Source organism: Cydia amplana, chromosome Z, assembly GCF_948474715.1.
Source record: "Cydia amplana chromosome Z, ilCydAmpl1.1, whole genome shotgun sequence".
Lineage (NCBI taxonomy): Eukaryota > Metazoa > Arthropoda > Insecta > Lepidoptera > Tortricidae > Cydia > Cydia amplana.
Window position 1 is genome coordinate 7,985,209 of NC_086096.1, and position 16,340 is coordinate 8,001,548.

General features: G+C 34.7%; 1 protein-coding gene across 1 annotated transcript; it reads right to left on the minus strand.

The window, feature by feature from the left end:
• Positions 1-10,223: 10,223 nt before the first annotated feature.
• Positions 10,224-15,916, minus strand: LOC134660627 (JNK-interacting protein 1). The gene is made up of 8 exons (XM_063516401.1): positions 15,709-15,916; positions 15,317-15,555; positions 13,131-13,385; positions 12,690-12,905; positions 12,090-12,207; positions 11,853-12,015; positions 11,156-11,337; positions 10,224-10,436 (listed from the first exon to the last, which is right to left on the minus strand). Exons 1-8 carry the CDS (start codon positions 15,789-15,791, stop codon positions 10,364-10,366), a joined length of 1,329 nt encoding a protein of 442 aa, XP_063372471.1. The 5' UTR covers positions 15,792-15,916; the 3' UTR covers positions 10,224-10,363.
• Positions 15,917-16,340: the final 424 nt, after the last annotated feature.

Here is a 16,340-nt window from a genome sequence, read left to right on the forward strand (position 1 = left end):
GACTCGCAAAGCACACTTACGCAAATGTACGCGTCCACGGAAAGTATTATTACTATTATGGGAATGAAACCTGACACAAAGGAGAAGCAGGCTTAAATAATAATTATAACATAGTATCATGCTCTAACCGATCTGTTGCTGTTATTATGCGTAAACCGACCCCAGTCATTAATTGCAGATTAATTGAACCCTTTACCAGGTCGCGAAGACCAAACATGTATATTAAGAACTAAAGATTTGCAACCTTGTACTTAATGATATTGACAAAAGTCAGATATGTTCCTATAGACCATTTAAATATTGCGCATGTCTGGCTAACTAAGCGTCATATTCAAATTCGTGTTATTATATTTTTGATTAGGCCGAGCACAGACAAGACATCCTCTAGACTGAGCATAGTAATGCTACCCCCTCTGCCACAAATATACGGTAGTTTTACTCCATCTTCGAGTCAAGTGTCAGAATCCCGTGCCGTGATTGGTCCGTGTCTTTGAACGGACCAATCACGGCACGGGGATTCGCTCACCTCGTCCCCCGCACCCCAGTATTTTTGGCAGCATCGGTTTCATGAAAGAATTGCTCTAAACTCCGTCTAGAGGATTCCTAGTCTATGAGGCTGAGGGGGTATATCTCCTACATAATGTTTCGCATACCACTTACTGGCCTTAGAACCAGAAATATCTTGCAAAACATTAAAACACCCTTAATATGTTAATTTGTTGGACATCCGTCATACGGATGTTGACAACAAAAATATTAGCTGTAATTAAGTAAAGTGTAAAGATTTCACCATAAAACACTAAATAGACTGGTAAAGTGAGTTCAACTGGATGCCACTTACAAACGGAGATAAATTATTGGTTTTAGAAGCGTGTTGTAAGTTGTAATCGATTAGTATGATGTATATTATAACATTTGGGCTTAAAACATGATTTTGATCAACGAAATACTATGTGGGAGACATATCTATCGTTAAGCCTGGTTAAGGGTTAAAAGGAAACACCTACTTAAATGTAAACATTAGGCTATACAACTAATATGTACTAGATACACAACAAACACAGAAAATGCCAAACGTAGGGCTTGTATATTTCTGGTAGCTGCTCTTTAACACATTATTGCATATGTGCTAAGTAAATAATACCTGTTTCTGCTTCAAAGGCTCAAAATGTATTAGGAACTTATTCTAACAAGGTAGAGTCATTTGATTACAGCCAGTAAAGTGTCATTCAATAGAACTTGCTAACTATGTAAACAAAAGTTACTAGTTAATTAACATTCAGTGTCAAATTTAGTATGGCGGTTTGTTTACATAGTTAGCAAGTTCTATTGAAATAAATTGAATGACACATTACAGGTTATTAAACAATAGAACTTGATTAGTGTTAGTGATGTAAGCATCATCGCAACTAGAGTATTTATTGTATGCTGGGTACAGTCATCTGCATTAATATGTTACACAACGAAGGCCGCAAAAATATCTGATACGATCTTATTTGTAGAGCCATAAGAGCGTGTCACATATTTTTGCGGCCTTCGAAGAGCAACATATTATTGCAGGTGACTGTACCTACTATGAAAGCACCCTAAACTGTAATTTAGTGTCACACAATGGTTGTCTGTATGTGTGTTGTAAGCATGATTTCTTGTAATAAAATATATTTATAATTCTGCTTCGTTCTATCATTTATCACAATTTAAAATAAAAGTAAAAGAAAGGTATATTACCTACTAAAACAAAACGACATTTTCAAAACAATGTATTTCGCTGAGTCGTAGATAGATTGCATACAAAATGAATTAATTTCAATTTTAGACGTTGAGGTATCAATGAACGCGTCGAAACAAAATGTTAATTACTTACCTCATAACACAATGGCAACGAAATCAATTATTATTTTAATATAAGAGGAACGAAACACTTAAGAAGGTAATTTACTTATGATTGTTACCTAATGAAGTAATGACATTTATGAAAAAAATATCATTATAAAGTGTCATTCAATAGAACTTGCTAACTATGTAAACAAACCGTCATACTAAAATTGACACTGAATGTCAAATTACTAGTAACTTTTGTTTACATAGTTAGCAAGTTCTATTGAATGACACTTTAGCTTAAAATATTGAGTCACAGCTCTATTCAGATTTGTTACTCTCAAAGATATTTCTATGAAACTGGGTGTTGACATTTTTGTTACCATTTATCGTATTCTTGTTTTGTCGGATTTCCAATAAGTAGTTATTTAAATTATGCAGCTGCTACGGTACTCGTAAGCTTTAGCGAGAGATATATTTATTGTTATCCTTTTTCGCTAAATAATCTTACTATACTTGGTCAAACAGATCTTGTCAGTAGAAAAAGGCGACAAATTTGAAAAATGTAGGCGCGAAGGGATATCGTCCCATAGAAAATTTTACGGACAAGATTTGCTTGACCATCTATATTTTGTTTCGACTACCTACTACCTACTCTGCGTGCGTTCATAAGGGTTATGTGAGAATTTTACACATTACATATACATATCATGTTTAAAGTATTTATGAGTGACAGTTAAAACACACTTAAAACTGAAAAAATCTACAGTGTGGTCATACGTTATAAAACTTATAGATACATTACAGATTAGTAGGTACAAAATTTATTTCAACCTTAAGCGGAAATCGTGATAAACTGATAATAAAAAGATAATTATACCAATAGATACTGTTTTTATTCCTTTTGCTGAAACGGAAGTTATTCTAACCATCAATTATAATATAGAAATGCAGGTACATTTTTACAAAACAGTTATTCATTGTTATGGAGTTGTAAAGTAAGAACAAATCTTGCCGCATAATGTACGAAGCTGTACAGCGCCATCTACATTAGCTCTCAAATTCGATACATGAATTTGTTTTACATATTACAGACAATGTTCACATTGCCTCAATATTTGCTTTGGTTTTATTGCACCTTATTTTCGTTTTACCCGTTTAGTTCCAACAGACAGTTAAAAAATAGTGTTAATATGACAAAGGTTATAAAATTGAACTAAATTGCACTTAATACATTTAAAATAGAAGACCCATCAGACATTCAGCATATCATGAAACATATTTTTTACATTTGAGTATTTTGGGACTTGGACGATATGAATAAAAGTCACTCGACCATTTTAAGAAGGAAAGTTTTTTTTTGATATTTAGGCATTTGATTTAAAATTGAGAAAGAATTAATACAATGGCATTATGATAGGTGCAATGAAACCAAAGACAATATTTAATTAACGTTAATCAATACATATGAGGAGTGCATACCTACATGGAGCGGTAATATTCCAATATTGTTAGGTGGGCTAAGCAATATCATACAGGTACGCATAAAAGACCTACCGTATTTTATGGGCGCCAGTATAATATTAGGTAGGTACTTTATTACTATGCGAAAACTGTAAAAAAATACTACTTGTAAAGAGTACTTTCAAGCTGTTTACATTCTTTTTCATACTTTACCCCTTACTGCATGTAATAAAAAAAAATTGTTTAAATTTAAACTTTCATAGCTATCAATAGAGTTGAATATCATATCCGCCATTAGGATATGGATTCGTATGCGGTAAAGGGTTAAGTTTAGGGTCTTCAGATTGCCCCGAGGACCAAACTTCTCAACTTAGCATTAGTATTATTCGACGAAATAAAAAATAAATACCACTTTTTTCTTCAAAATATTTATTTTTTACAGGACAACCTTAACATCAGCCAATATACAGTAAATGTTAAATATAGGAATACATATAAGTACAATAAACAGCTACATCCGTGGTAATGGTACATATTTGTTATAATCATGAATCATGATTGTCGGCTACGAAAAAGGTAGATAGTTTGTGTAAAATCAGTCAATAAAATAAACAGAAAATTAAGTATATTATACTTAATATGTACTATTCAATTGCCAAGTAAAAAATAATAGTGATAAGTACTTTATTTACATCCGATTTCAGCTGTTACATATCACAGTATTTGAGATTCTCATGTAAATTTTATTTTGTTTGCCTTATGTTAAATATAGTTTCCTGGGGTATAGAGAAATGCCTATTTTCTGTTAAATCGATTAATCTATATTTTCAGTGTCGGAAAACGGAACTTATGATAGACGGCAGCGAAGTGGTCATTTAGTAAGCCGTTCGCCGCACGGTGAGAGTTCGATTTATGTGGCACTTCGTTCTTTGTCATATTGATAATAATATAAGACCCCTAGCAGCATTCATGTCGATTGTCACTGTGTCAAGGTACGAAGTGACACAAATCACATTATTTTATTGTCCTTTGTGGAAAACTCAGCAAACAAATTTTATTCCGAAAAGCGCGTCCGCTCATTTTTGTTACAATCGGAGTAGGTACTATATATGATCTGTGATTGGAGACGCGGTGTTTTTCTAAGAGTCTTCGTTTAGGACTAAATTTAGTTTAACTAGTTAATTTATGCTTTTAGCTAAAATAATAAGTATTAGCTGCTCGTGGCTAAAATCATTAAATCACGCACTATGATAAGTAATGTCGTCTAAAACTTTCCGTCGGTCGCGCGACTCGCGCGTGGCGCGGTAATATGGCCAACTCGTTCTGCTATCTATCACTGTCTTGTTTATAATTTTCAAAGGTACTGAAGAAATACATATGCTAGATAAATATACTATTTATTCATAGGAATCTATGATACAAGTTACACTCTCATTTACGTTAATGAGTAGTCATAAACTAATAACAGGATATGAGAAAGCTTAAGCAAAATGCGGTTGGTATTAAAATATATATGTCGATATAAAAATAGTAACTATTTACTCTCGGATTACCTATCTTTATACTATAACTAGTTAACTACTAACTAAGAGAATTGTAATATTAATATGAATGAATATACTGTAAAAAGTAAGTTTTAGAAGTGGTTACCCAAACAACTCTTTTTCAGAGAAAGAGAAAAAGTAAGCAACGGAACGGTCACAATGAAGAATAGTACTTACACTACATATCTAGGGGGTAAATTCATGCATGCTCCAGATCGCAGGTGCGATATGCGATCTGGGGCTTTACGAATTACCGCCCGTGGTTTGTCTAAAGTTTTACGTCTTGCCCTGGCCAGGAAGTGAGATTTTCTCCTATATATAATGTCTGACGAAAAATCTGTGGGAAGGTTTATACATTTACAATTATCCACATTTTTTTGGTTTCATTTGACTCATTCTTTTACTGTAGGTAGGATTGAAGAATTTGGGTTAGCAAAACCGTCGGTGCTTCAAGATCGTGATAAAGTTGATTCGACGTGATATACGGCACGCACGACGGGTCATCTGGAAGTCGTTAATCCCGTCCCGTCAGTTACTTGAGGAGCGTTTAAAATAGCTCGCAGCAAGACGAGCCGTGGGGTCACGCGGGCTGTCACAAGTCGACGAAATATCTCTAGACTTTTTAGGATTATGTTACACCTGTATGATTTTATTCTCTGTTAAACCGGAACAAATGACTTAGGACAACTGTTTTTGTTACATTATTGAAAAAATATTTAGTATAGGTAATCACCGCTTGAGCACTGATTTGTACTCTTAATACAAAACTAAGGTTGCCGTAGTAACACATAGCAATGGATAAAGAAGCACCTAGATAGCTACTTATTAGAAATTTTGAATGCTACAATATCCAGACCACCGACCAATAAATATTTATAGTTACGGTGACGTCATGGCATGCTTCTGAAGCTTCCTATCACCGTTTGAGCTACGTCTCGCCTCCGTCCTTTTTAAAAACAGTAAAAATACGAGTTTGTAGGCAAGGCGGCTAAGGTACTGAAATATATTCTAATCTAACTGATTCGTAAAAATAATTAAATTTAAACAGATTAGAACTAGAAGAGATTAGATTTCATGGTAGTCGTAGATACCTATATTTACTCGTAATTGAGACGATAACCATACTATCGTACATATATATTCTATGTACATATACATATTATAAATATATCTTAGCATTAAAAACATTCACATCTTAAGCCCTGCAGATCTTTTAATTAATTTTTATCTTTACTTTTACGTGATTGTGATATATTCATAATACTGTTAAAAAGTAATTTCATCTACTTATACATAAGTATAATTTTGATTCTAATGACCTTATGCTAATTTAGTAATTTAGTACTTTTCTTTTTGATTCCTGACTTCTATAAATATCTATAATTAATGACTATGTCTATGGTTGGACAATGTAATGAAATGTTATGAAACCTGTAAAAAGGTATGAACATAATTATCTTACTATTATAAACGTAACTAAAGAAAAACACAAGTGACTAGTATTACATGTTTTGACTGTATGTTATTTTATTGCTCTTGCGATAAGAATGACGTGTTTACCATTAATGATGAAATTAGTTAGTTCACAAAATAATACACAATTGATAATAATCTACCATAGTAACTACCGCTAAACATTGTTTTCTAACTATCGCATTGACAACTATTACAATTAGTATTGTATAGGTATTTTAGCTGTGCAAGAAATAAATAATAATAATCTATGCACAAGAAAAGGTTATTTTTAAAGCTAAACCGAGGACGTAACTAATCGGGCAATTGCTACTAAAAATCTTAACACAAACCTATCATGAGAGCATTTTAGCCACACGTGATTTTCAGCACGATGATGATGATGCACCCGCATTTTTTTATGTTACTGAATATTTACATCGTTTGTGAAGAACTGCCGTGAAACATTTGGATGCCTTTTCATTGGAATGAATATAATTATTATATTATATCTGAAAATACATATACGTGCAGTAGGGTGTTGCTTATTTCGTCGAAATTGAAATTTTCTGTGTCTCACCCCCTTAAATTGTTCTCTTTCACTAAAAAACAAATGAGGATTTATTTCAGAATTTTTAATTTCGTTTTAGGGGTCGCTACGGAATTTAGAAAATTTGGATCCTTCATACATGATGATTTTTTTTTTATTTTTTGTCTATTTTTTTAGTGAGACTGAGTCAAAGTATATGGAAGCTATTTATATGAAATTCCATATTAGGTATAGTTAATATATATTTTTAAACAATTGTTATTCCTGTTTTAGGCGTTTTAAATATTGATTCAGCAGTGCGCACTCCTTAAACAGGAATAAAAATTGTTTAAAAATATATTATATATTAACTATACCTAGTATGGAATTACATATAAATAGGTTCCATATACTTTGACTCACTGTCTCACAAAAAAAAAGAAAAATAAAAAAAAACATGTATGAAGGATCCAAAATTTCTAAATTCGGTAGCGACCCCTAAAACGAAATTAAAAATTCTGAAATAAATCCACATTTGTTTTTTAGTGAAAGAGAACAATTTAAGGGGGTGAGACATAGAAAATTTCAATTTATGAAGTTACCATCTTTGAAGAAGTCCAATCAAGACCTACTAAATGACTACGTCTCCGCTAAGACGATATCTACTACTGATGTTTAACATTCTGTTAGGTATGTGTCAAGAGTTTAACTGACACTTAAACTATGGCACTGTTCGGCAAGTGTTCTGACTGTGTATATTATGTATAATAATATATACAATATATGAGGCATTTATTTCTACATTCGTTATAAAAACGATTTGAAAGGCACGCTGCTTTTTTATGATCTGTCATTATTTTTTATGGAATATTTAAATATACAGGGTGCTTCCTGTAACAGGAGCAATAAATTAAACTAAAGGCTGTACTCCTCAAACTGACCTACATTTGCTCAGCAACTTTTAAAAATTATGAATCCTTTAGACTTCCTCTTTTTCATACAAAATAAATATTGCCTTCAATGTACGCTGAAATCAGTGTGTTTGACGTTGCTTGTTATGCTTTAAACATAACAAAATTTGCAATACATTGCGTCTTAGAATAAACTTAAAAGTGTAATAAAAATCAAAACACGAGTTATTTTCAAAAGTTGCTGAACAAATGTTGGTCAGTTTGAAGAGTACAGCCTACAGTTTAATTTATTGCTCCTGTTACAGGAAGCACCCTGTATATATAGGTATTTAAAGACTCCCATCATACAATTAAGACAAACTATTGTTCTTCATCAATTAGTAATGTTTCTAAGATATAATATAATAATTTTGTATTTGCTGCACATACTAAATCTAGTCGTTTAATTCACAAATAAGGATAGGTAGGTACTTTGTACCTATAAACGCAACTTAAAATTTTACCTAATTATACAATTTTAAGTCCTTATTTTGTAAGTGATTAGGGGAGCGACAAGAACAGCGTAAGCGTATCAGAGTGTATTCATAGTGCACTCGTAACTTGCACCTCAGAACGAAAAAAAATTATAGACTTTTTTATTACGTTACTTACCTGCCTATCTATGCCTGCTATTAAAAATATGGTATTAATCTTGCATCAAAGTCTTATATGTACATTGACTTTGGTCTATGTAGATTTATCTACTAAGTACTAACGCTCGTCGGATTTCCCGGCGACCTAGTCCTAATGATACTCCATCTTGCATTAGATATGAAAGTAATCGCACTTTATTCTACTTACTTCTATTATTACTTTTGATGCGCGTTACAAATTCTTATATGTACATTGACTTTGTTTTACAAAATGAAATGATAAACCGGCTGATAGCTGGATGCTTACAAACGAGAAACATCAAGTAACAAAACATTTATTGTACTCATTCAGATTCAATGTTGATTAATAATACTTGTCGTTTTATAAAATACTATGGAATACGCATTTTGGTAGACTCTTGTGATGTTTGTTGTCTAGCTAGGCGGTTTTTCGAAAAACAGTGTCCTTGGAGTAAGTGTACTTACCTATACGTATTTTACTACAAACTAAGTAACTAATTGCATGGGCTCATTTTACAAGCAATATTACTGACGTATACCTACACCTGTGACGACCATAAACAAGACAGTTGTTGCAAATTATTATAATTATACAAAGTGTAACAAAACTAAACAAACGACGTTATTCGGCGCGTAAATTAAAACTTTTGTGTTGTAGTGGTTGGTAATGATGTTTGTCAACATCATCCGTCGCTAGTTTGTAAGTATATAAAAAAAATACATCCATATTTTTGAGGTAAGTTACATAGTTGTTACTTAAAAAAAACTGATATTTTTTCACTAATTAGGACTAGTTAACTCAAAATCGGACGGGCAACGCTGTCACTCGCCGTCAACCAAAGTAAACTATAATTTTAAAAAATAAGAGAGGCTAAGATCTAAGTATAAGAAAATACCCAACGATCTTCGGTTCCACCAGTTCCTGTATTCTTACTAAACCAATATGTGCTGCCCTAACCAGTCCTATTTATGTACCAGAGTTGCATCACACTTAAAAAAAATGTACCTACATAATTTCACTGACCCAAATATGTTTCCCTATTGTTTTATAAGTAGCTATTACGTCTTCTGATACTTTAGAAAGGCATTTCTCTAACCACATGTTTTTATTTTGTTGTTAAATTTTTGTTGCAATAGATACGTAAGGATTCACTTTAATGAATGAATTACATTATTAAGATGATATTTATTTATTTATTTACATGGCTGTTATTGTTTGACCGTCATCATTTGAATATATAGTGGAGGCCGATTCGAATTTGCAAAGTGATATTTATTTCATCTTATTTTGATATCACTCACCGAGGCATCTTAAGAGCAAGGGCTCGTACTTATTTATTGTATTGGTGCGAACGAGATGCGTTGCGAGTAATTACATAATACATTATTATCGTTTTTAAAGTTTGAACGTCGCTTAAAACAGTGAGTAAAGGTATGATAGAATTGGAAGATCTTTTCTAATTATGCAATCTTATGTGGTATAAGTATGTTTTGTTTAATTTTACACTCAACTGAATGACATCTAAAATACTTGAAACATGTTTGGTAGGCGACACAGCGTTCGACAACGAGTTTAAAGATTACGTTGCTTTGTCACAATCGACTCGTTTATAGTGCTTACAAATTTTCTCTCTGTTTCATTAAAATAGCATTAATATCACGATATCCAGCAGAAATTTCTGACTAGGTCTAAATCTTGCATACCTACCTTTGCTCAGTTTTTCCATAGACACATTCGAAGCAGGTCACATCACAGCACTTAAAATCACACATAGGCAGCTTTAAATATAACTTGGGAATATACAGGAGAAAAAATGTTAGCACCATAATATATAACCACCATCCATCCTGTTCACAATTCTGTAACGTGTTTTGTAACACGGATTCTCTAATCTAGTAACTTACAGCTTGGCTCCAGTCCATCTTGGGTAAACGTGACAAATGCAACGGGTAAGCTTAAAATTACTGCAATGATGATTGCTAACTATAGCTTCACTCTATGTAAATATCCTCGATTGGATATGCCGTTTCTATAAACTTTTGATAAAACCTCTGGAACGCTCGCCTGAAATCAGAAATAAAATTCATTCTACTTTTGTTATTATTAAATATGGCAACCGCGAGATTGCAAAATAATTGTTGACTGTCCCATAGAAAACATCTGATCCGATCCGTCGCAATGTATAAATAATAAAACACATTTTTTTTGCAACTACGGGTTTTCCCCAAATTAAATCTGTCTAGTAAAATAGATCACTATTTTTTATATAGAACATACGGAACAGCTTTAATTAAGAGTTAAAAAAACAAAACTGTGTTAATGTCGATAATAAAAGGTTCATTTTATTCCCCGAAAGAGGGGCGTTATAAGTTGGACCGTTATGTTATGCGTCAAAACTTTTTTACCAAATACATGACACAAATAAAACCAGCTCATTGGAAATAATAAGTAGTGTACTCGGGCGTTTTTTTTTGTTGTCCCCTACACTTTTTTTTCAAATTTGGGATTTTTTATGTTATTTCTACTCATAATCACGAGCTCTTTCTGTCCTAATAGGAGAAAAAAAGTGTCCTAAGGTTTTTATTTCCATTACGTCACCATTTTTCATAGACTTTGTATGGCGGTCGCGGAATGGAAAGATCGAAAAATGTATGGAAATTTTGGGACACTTTTTTTCTCCTATTAGGATAGAAAGAGCTCGTGATTCTGAGTAGAAATAACATAAAAAATTCCAAATTTGAAAAAAAAGTGTAGGGGACAACAAAAAAAAAACGCCCACTCACCCTACGGCCTCAGCGACTGGCCTGGTGGACTCTTGGCCCCTGAACACGTGGCAGGCGAAGCGCTGCAGCGTGGGGTGCTTGGTGATGAAGCCGAGGTACCGGTGGTCGCGTGGGTGGAAGGCGCAGAACGACACGTTCTTCAATGAGTAGAAGTAGTCGATGCATGGGGCGTTTCGACCTCTCTGTACACAGAAATCAAAAAAATCAGAGGGTACACGATTTAATTTATTTGGTATTAAATAGCAGACTGTATAGGTACTGGTAAGTACTTATGGACATTTGTGCTTTCCATGACCCTTAACTACTATTTTTGACAGTCATCATTATCACTTAAAGGGACCCGGGGCTGTAGCCGTAATCATCTCAGAACTTTCAATGATTATAGTTTTACTCAACTCTATTTTATATACCATTATTTTTCGTTTTTCATAGTATTTAACGAACGTACGTAACATAGTATTAACGAAAAAATTATATTTAAAACAATAAAAATTAACCACTTATTGTTCATTTTGTTGGCTTGTAATGAAAGTGCTCTATACATTAGCTCCAACATGCAAGATGAAAAACCAAAACCCCAAGTGTATATTCAGGGCCGTACGCAGCAAGGAAATTTTAAACCATTTACATATATAACAATAAAAACCATTTCATATACCGAACCTCTTAAAACGACGATAACTTGTCCCAAGCTTACCTCTGGTTTTGATCGGTCAACCATTCGTAGGCCTTGGTCAGAAACTTCTAGAATGCATGGCTGCGCTCTCGGTTCGCCGCTGCTTTCTCCCACAATTTTTTTAACAGCTTGACAGACGACCCCTGTCCCTTTATGAGCTAGCGTCTCCACAGATCCCATATACCTGGAAAATATTGAAATGTAATTAAAACAAAAGTTTAAGTAAAGTATAATTTATTTTATATATAAAAAACATACCCTAATAAATATCGCTCTCTTTTTACTTTGGCATTTGCTGGATCAAAGTCATTGTAGTCCATATCTACTGCGTAGGCTGATGGGAATATTCCTTGCTGCCCTGTTCTCAAATTTACTCCTGTATGAATAAATAGTGCAGAATCATATTAGGATTACAATCGGGCAATTTCATGAAGGGTAAAACGAGATATTTTATCGTATTTTTAGGATAGGTATTGGCATAGAGAAATGTAGTAAGACAAGAGTGCTCACTCCATACATCAGTTCAGACTATTAATTTCAGTGTCTACATCTAGCATCGAGTAGCGCAACTATCAGTACTGCTACTTGACAATAGATGTATCACCGACCGGAAAATCTTATCTCAACAGCTTAAGACTTTCCGGTCGGTGCTACATCTATTGTCAAGTAGCAATACTGATAGTTCCGCTACTCGATGCTAGATGCTAATAGTCTTTTTGGTACTAAAACGGATGTATGGAGTGAGCACTCTATGTATTTTTTTCTCTATGGTATTGGTACCGTTGCGGGCTGACGAATAGACGGGGCAATCAGGGGGCAATATCCAAATACCTGAATACATTGTTAATCAATGTTTACCTTCACACCATAAATCCTCAGCTTCTTTCTGTACATAAATGGGGTCACCTATCTCCACTTCTATTTCATCGTGATGTCGCGGATTGAACTTATGTAGGCCTCTATGTGTCGCTTCTAGCATTTCCAGTTGACTGTGGGGCACCGTGGTCATGTTACCAGCGAAATTGATGCCGCTGATGCTACAGCTGGATGATGGTGAAACCGAAATGTTCGTTTCTGTATACATAAAAACAACATTGTTAATACACATCGAAACAGTAGGAACAGGCAGCATCAACAGTATCAGTTCTCTGATAGCTTAACGAAAAGAGATAATTATGTCTCTATACGAGTATATACAACAATTAAACTGTTTCATAAATGTACTTTTTAACGCGAACTGTCGATATATAAAAACATATTATTAGAAATTGATAAATCTAAATGAAATGTATTACTAACCATTCTGTTGTAGGGGTGTCGGAGATAAACTTTTGGGGCCAGTGTCTATAGGTGAGTGTGCAGTGCTGTGGCCGCTGTCGACATCGCCCAGGCTCTGCAGCCGCTCTGAGTCCGGGCTCGAGTCCTCGTCGAGCAAGTATCCGCATTTGAGCACCAGCAGCGGGCGGCCCTGGCAACCTGGTCGGATAAGGGGACCAGCCAGGGCTCCGAGCTCGTCGGCAAGCGACGCCGGTTGGCCACATGTCAATATGGTTGCTGCAAAATTATTGATAGTCAGTTACGAGTCAATCGGGTGGCTATAAATACGGAATCTGGGTTCAAAAGCAAGCACCTTACAAACGTAAAAGGAATAATACTTAATTGTTAGGATTAGATCTCTCGAGTCCTACGAGTACTTATACTGTATGTAGATATGTATTAATAAAGTCGGACTTCGATTCAGAAACCGGAACCTAAATCTTAGACACAAAGTATGCAGACGGATTTCTCATGTGCCAGTATTGAGGATTTGAATACCTACATTGTCTAATTTAAAAGTAATATAATTTTGATGACCCTAATTATTATTTTTATAGATCATCACTGTAATTATATGATTTAATTTCGATGTGAATAAGGAACATTTTCACTTATTAAATTTAACATCTACTTTATACTATCAGCTACGATGTGGATCGGCTATGTCGGTGTCAAAAGTGACGTTTCTCCAAACAAAAACCTCAATTTACATATTCCACACTTACATATTCGATCCATGTCGTATATCTAGATCGAAAATTTAACGTACATTCAAGTTCGAATCAGGCCGTCACTCATTGGCGTCTATTTCATTTGTCATAGAAATCGAAACTAACTGTAAGAACGTTTGCAAATAAACGTGCAGAAATTATAGTAATAATAATAATAATTTGTATTGTTTTTGTAAGTGTTTTTGTATTTTATTTTTATATCCATATTATAAATAACCTAATCTAAGAAATTAAATGAATAAAGGAATAATAATAATATAATAATATATATATATATATATAGTAATAATATAATTATAGTATAATTATAATTATAGTATTTTATGCAACCGTTGTTTAAGAGAGGTCAAAAAAGGCGAGTGGCGTGAGTAACAATTTGAGGCGAAGCCGAAAATTGTTAATAAAGACGCCACGAGTATTTTTTGACTCAGTTAAACAACGTTGCATACAATACTTTTTCTACGACCAAGCGCTTACTTTGAAATAAAATTGTAAATTTAACAAATATTTTTAATTCAAGAAGTAGCAAAAATGGAGGGTACGGGCGGGAAAAGAATGAATTAATGTAATTAAAAAAAAACATGCCTATGGTTCACTTATTTATGATAAGATGACATTTAAAATAAGGTTGGCAACACTGTATTTTATTCAATATATTTTAAGTGGTCATTACACGAAGTATCGTAAAATCGCCAAAAAGATACTGCGTGTATGCACAAATTCTTTTTTGGGGAATATACTAAAGACTTCTCTTGACAACTATAAGGTAGGGTTTTAAACATGTGTTTAAATGACAAATAAAAGAACGGGAGTAGAAAAAATAATTTAAACTCTCTTTGGCACATTGTTATCGAGATAGGTACAGACAGCAGCAGAAGTTGCTAAGGGGGCGAGGTGTTCAAAATTACCTTGTATTCCTATACCTGTTTCTGTGAAAAGCGTGTGTACGAAATAAGACGTGTTAAACTGAATACCATATTACCAGTGCAATAAGTATGGAAACGAAAATTAAAATAAAACTCAAAGTTAGAGGTAGAGAAACTTTACTGGCCAAGGAGATTCGATTCCTCGATTTTCTTAAGCGATTGGGCGCCATCAGCAGATTGAATGTATACATGTAATATGTATAGGAGCTAGATTATGATGATGAAAACCGAATGCTGAGTGGCGGCTGTTGTTACTAACCACGGGTGTCCATTGCATTTATTGGGTTGCGTTTCGAATCTCTGAGTCCAGATTTTGGGCAGTCGCAATAGCACTAAAGGTTGAGGATGGGTCGACTCAATTGCATTCGCCAAAGCGCAGGTGCAGAATCTATTAATAGGGAACGATGCAAGCGCCAGCGTAAAATTATCGAACTGGCTATCAACTTTGGACTTGAACCAACGAAAACAATAACAGGAAACTCGTGCATGGAGTACTAAAATTACAACTTACATTTTCTGTTTTTTGGTATTTCGGGGAGTTTTCGCCTGCGCCGTTCGCCGTTGACGAAGGTCTGATGACGTGGGCTGCGCTGCGCCTCGGGGGGCTCCGGTGGAGGTCCCGGGGACGCTGTCCCGGGAGGGAGCGCCGATATGGAGTCATTGTCGGCTACGCAGCCTCGGTCGTCCTCCGGCGTGCCATCACTTTTCGATGACGGGGAATCGTCTTCCAAACCCACATTTGGCACTAAACTGTAACACCACATTCCAACTTTAGATCTCGTTAGGGTGACTCACTCTGCGTCGCGCATCACGTCTTCATCTCCACTCTCGCGAATATTAGTTGCGGTTACCACAGAACTCGGTACACTCGGGCTTAAAATAGAGATAAAAAAGAGCGCTTACGAATAAAACGGCGTTGGAGCCTTTGTATGTTGTGGTATTCTGTCGAAAACTCTCCGAAATTCTTCAAACTCGCTGTCGGCCATGTCGCTTTTGCACCTGATAATTGGGTATAGAGTGCGGGGTTGCGCGCGTCGAGCGCTCGGGGTGGTATCGACCGGCGCAGGGTGCGCACCGCGCGGCGCGCGCACGTGGCCTGCAGGCGCCTACAGCACTTCGCAGTAATGCGTTGGGGATGAAATGCACCAGCGCCGCTGATTCAGCGGTAATTTCCGCAGTCTCTACATTTATTTTACACTTGCATAAAATCAACATTTTTTTTCAGATAATTGAAACTTATTTAATTAGGTAGTACATGCACACATTGCACATATGACCTAGGAAGTCATATTGTAAAAAGTATCAGGCTCACAGCTGACTACATAAGTATGCTGTATTCATCAAACCTGTCAGCTTTATACGGAAAAGCCAACCTATTTTTAAAAAGTTTAAATAAATATCGCAATTTAAATTGGAATAAAATGGAAAAGATCAATTTATAATTAAGTAGGTACCTATATTATGATAGTTTCATAACAGGTCAAATGAGTCCTTTGCAATAAACTAAGTCAGTAAGTACAAGTACGTCAACATCT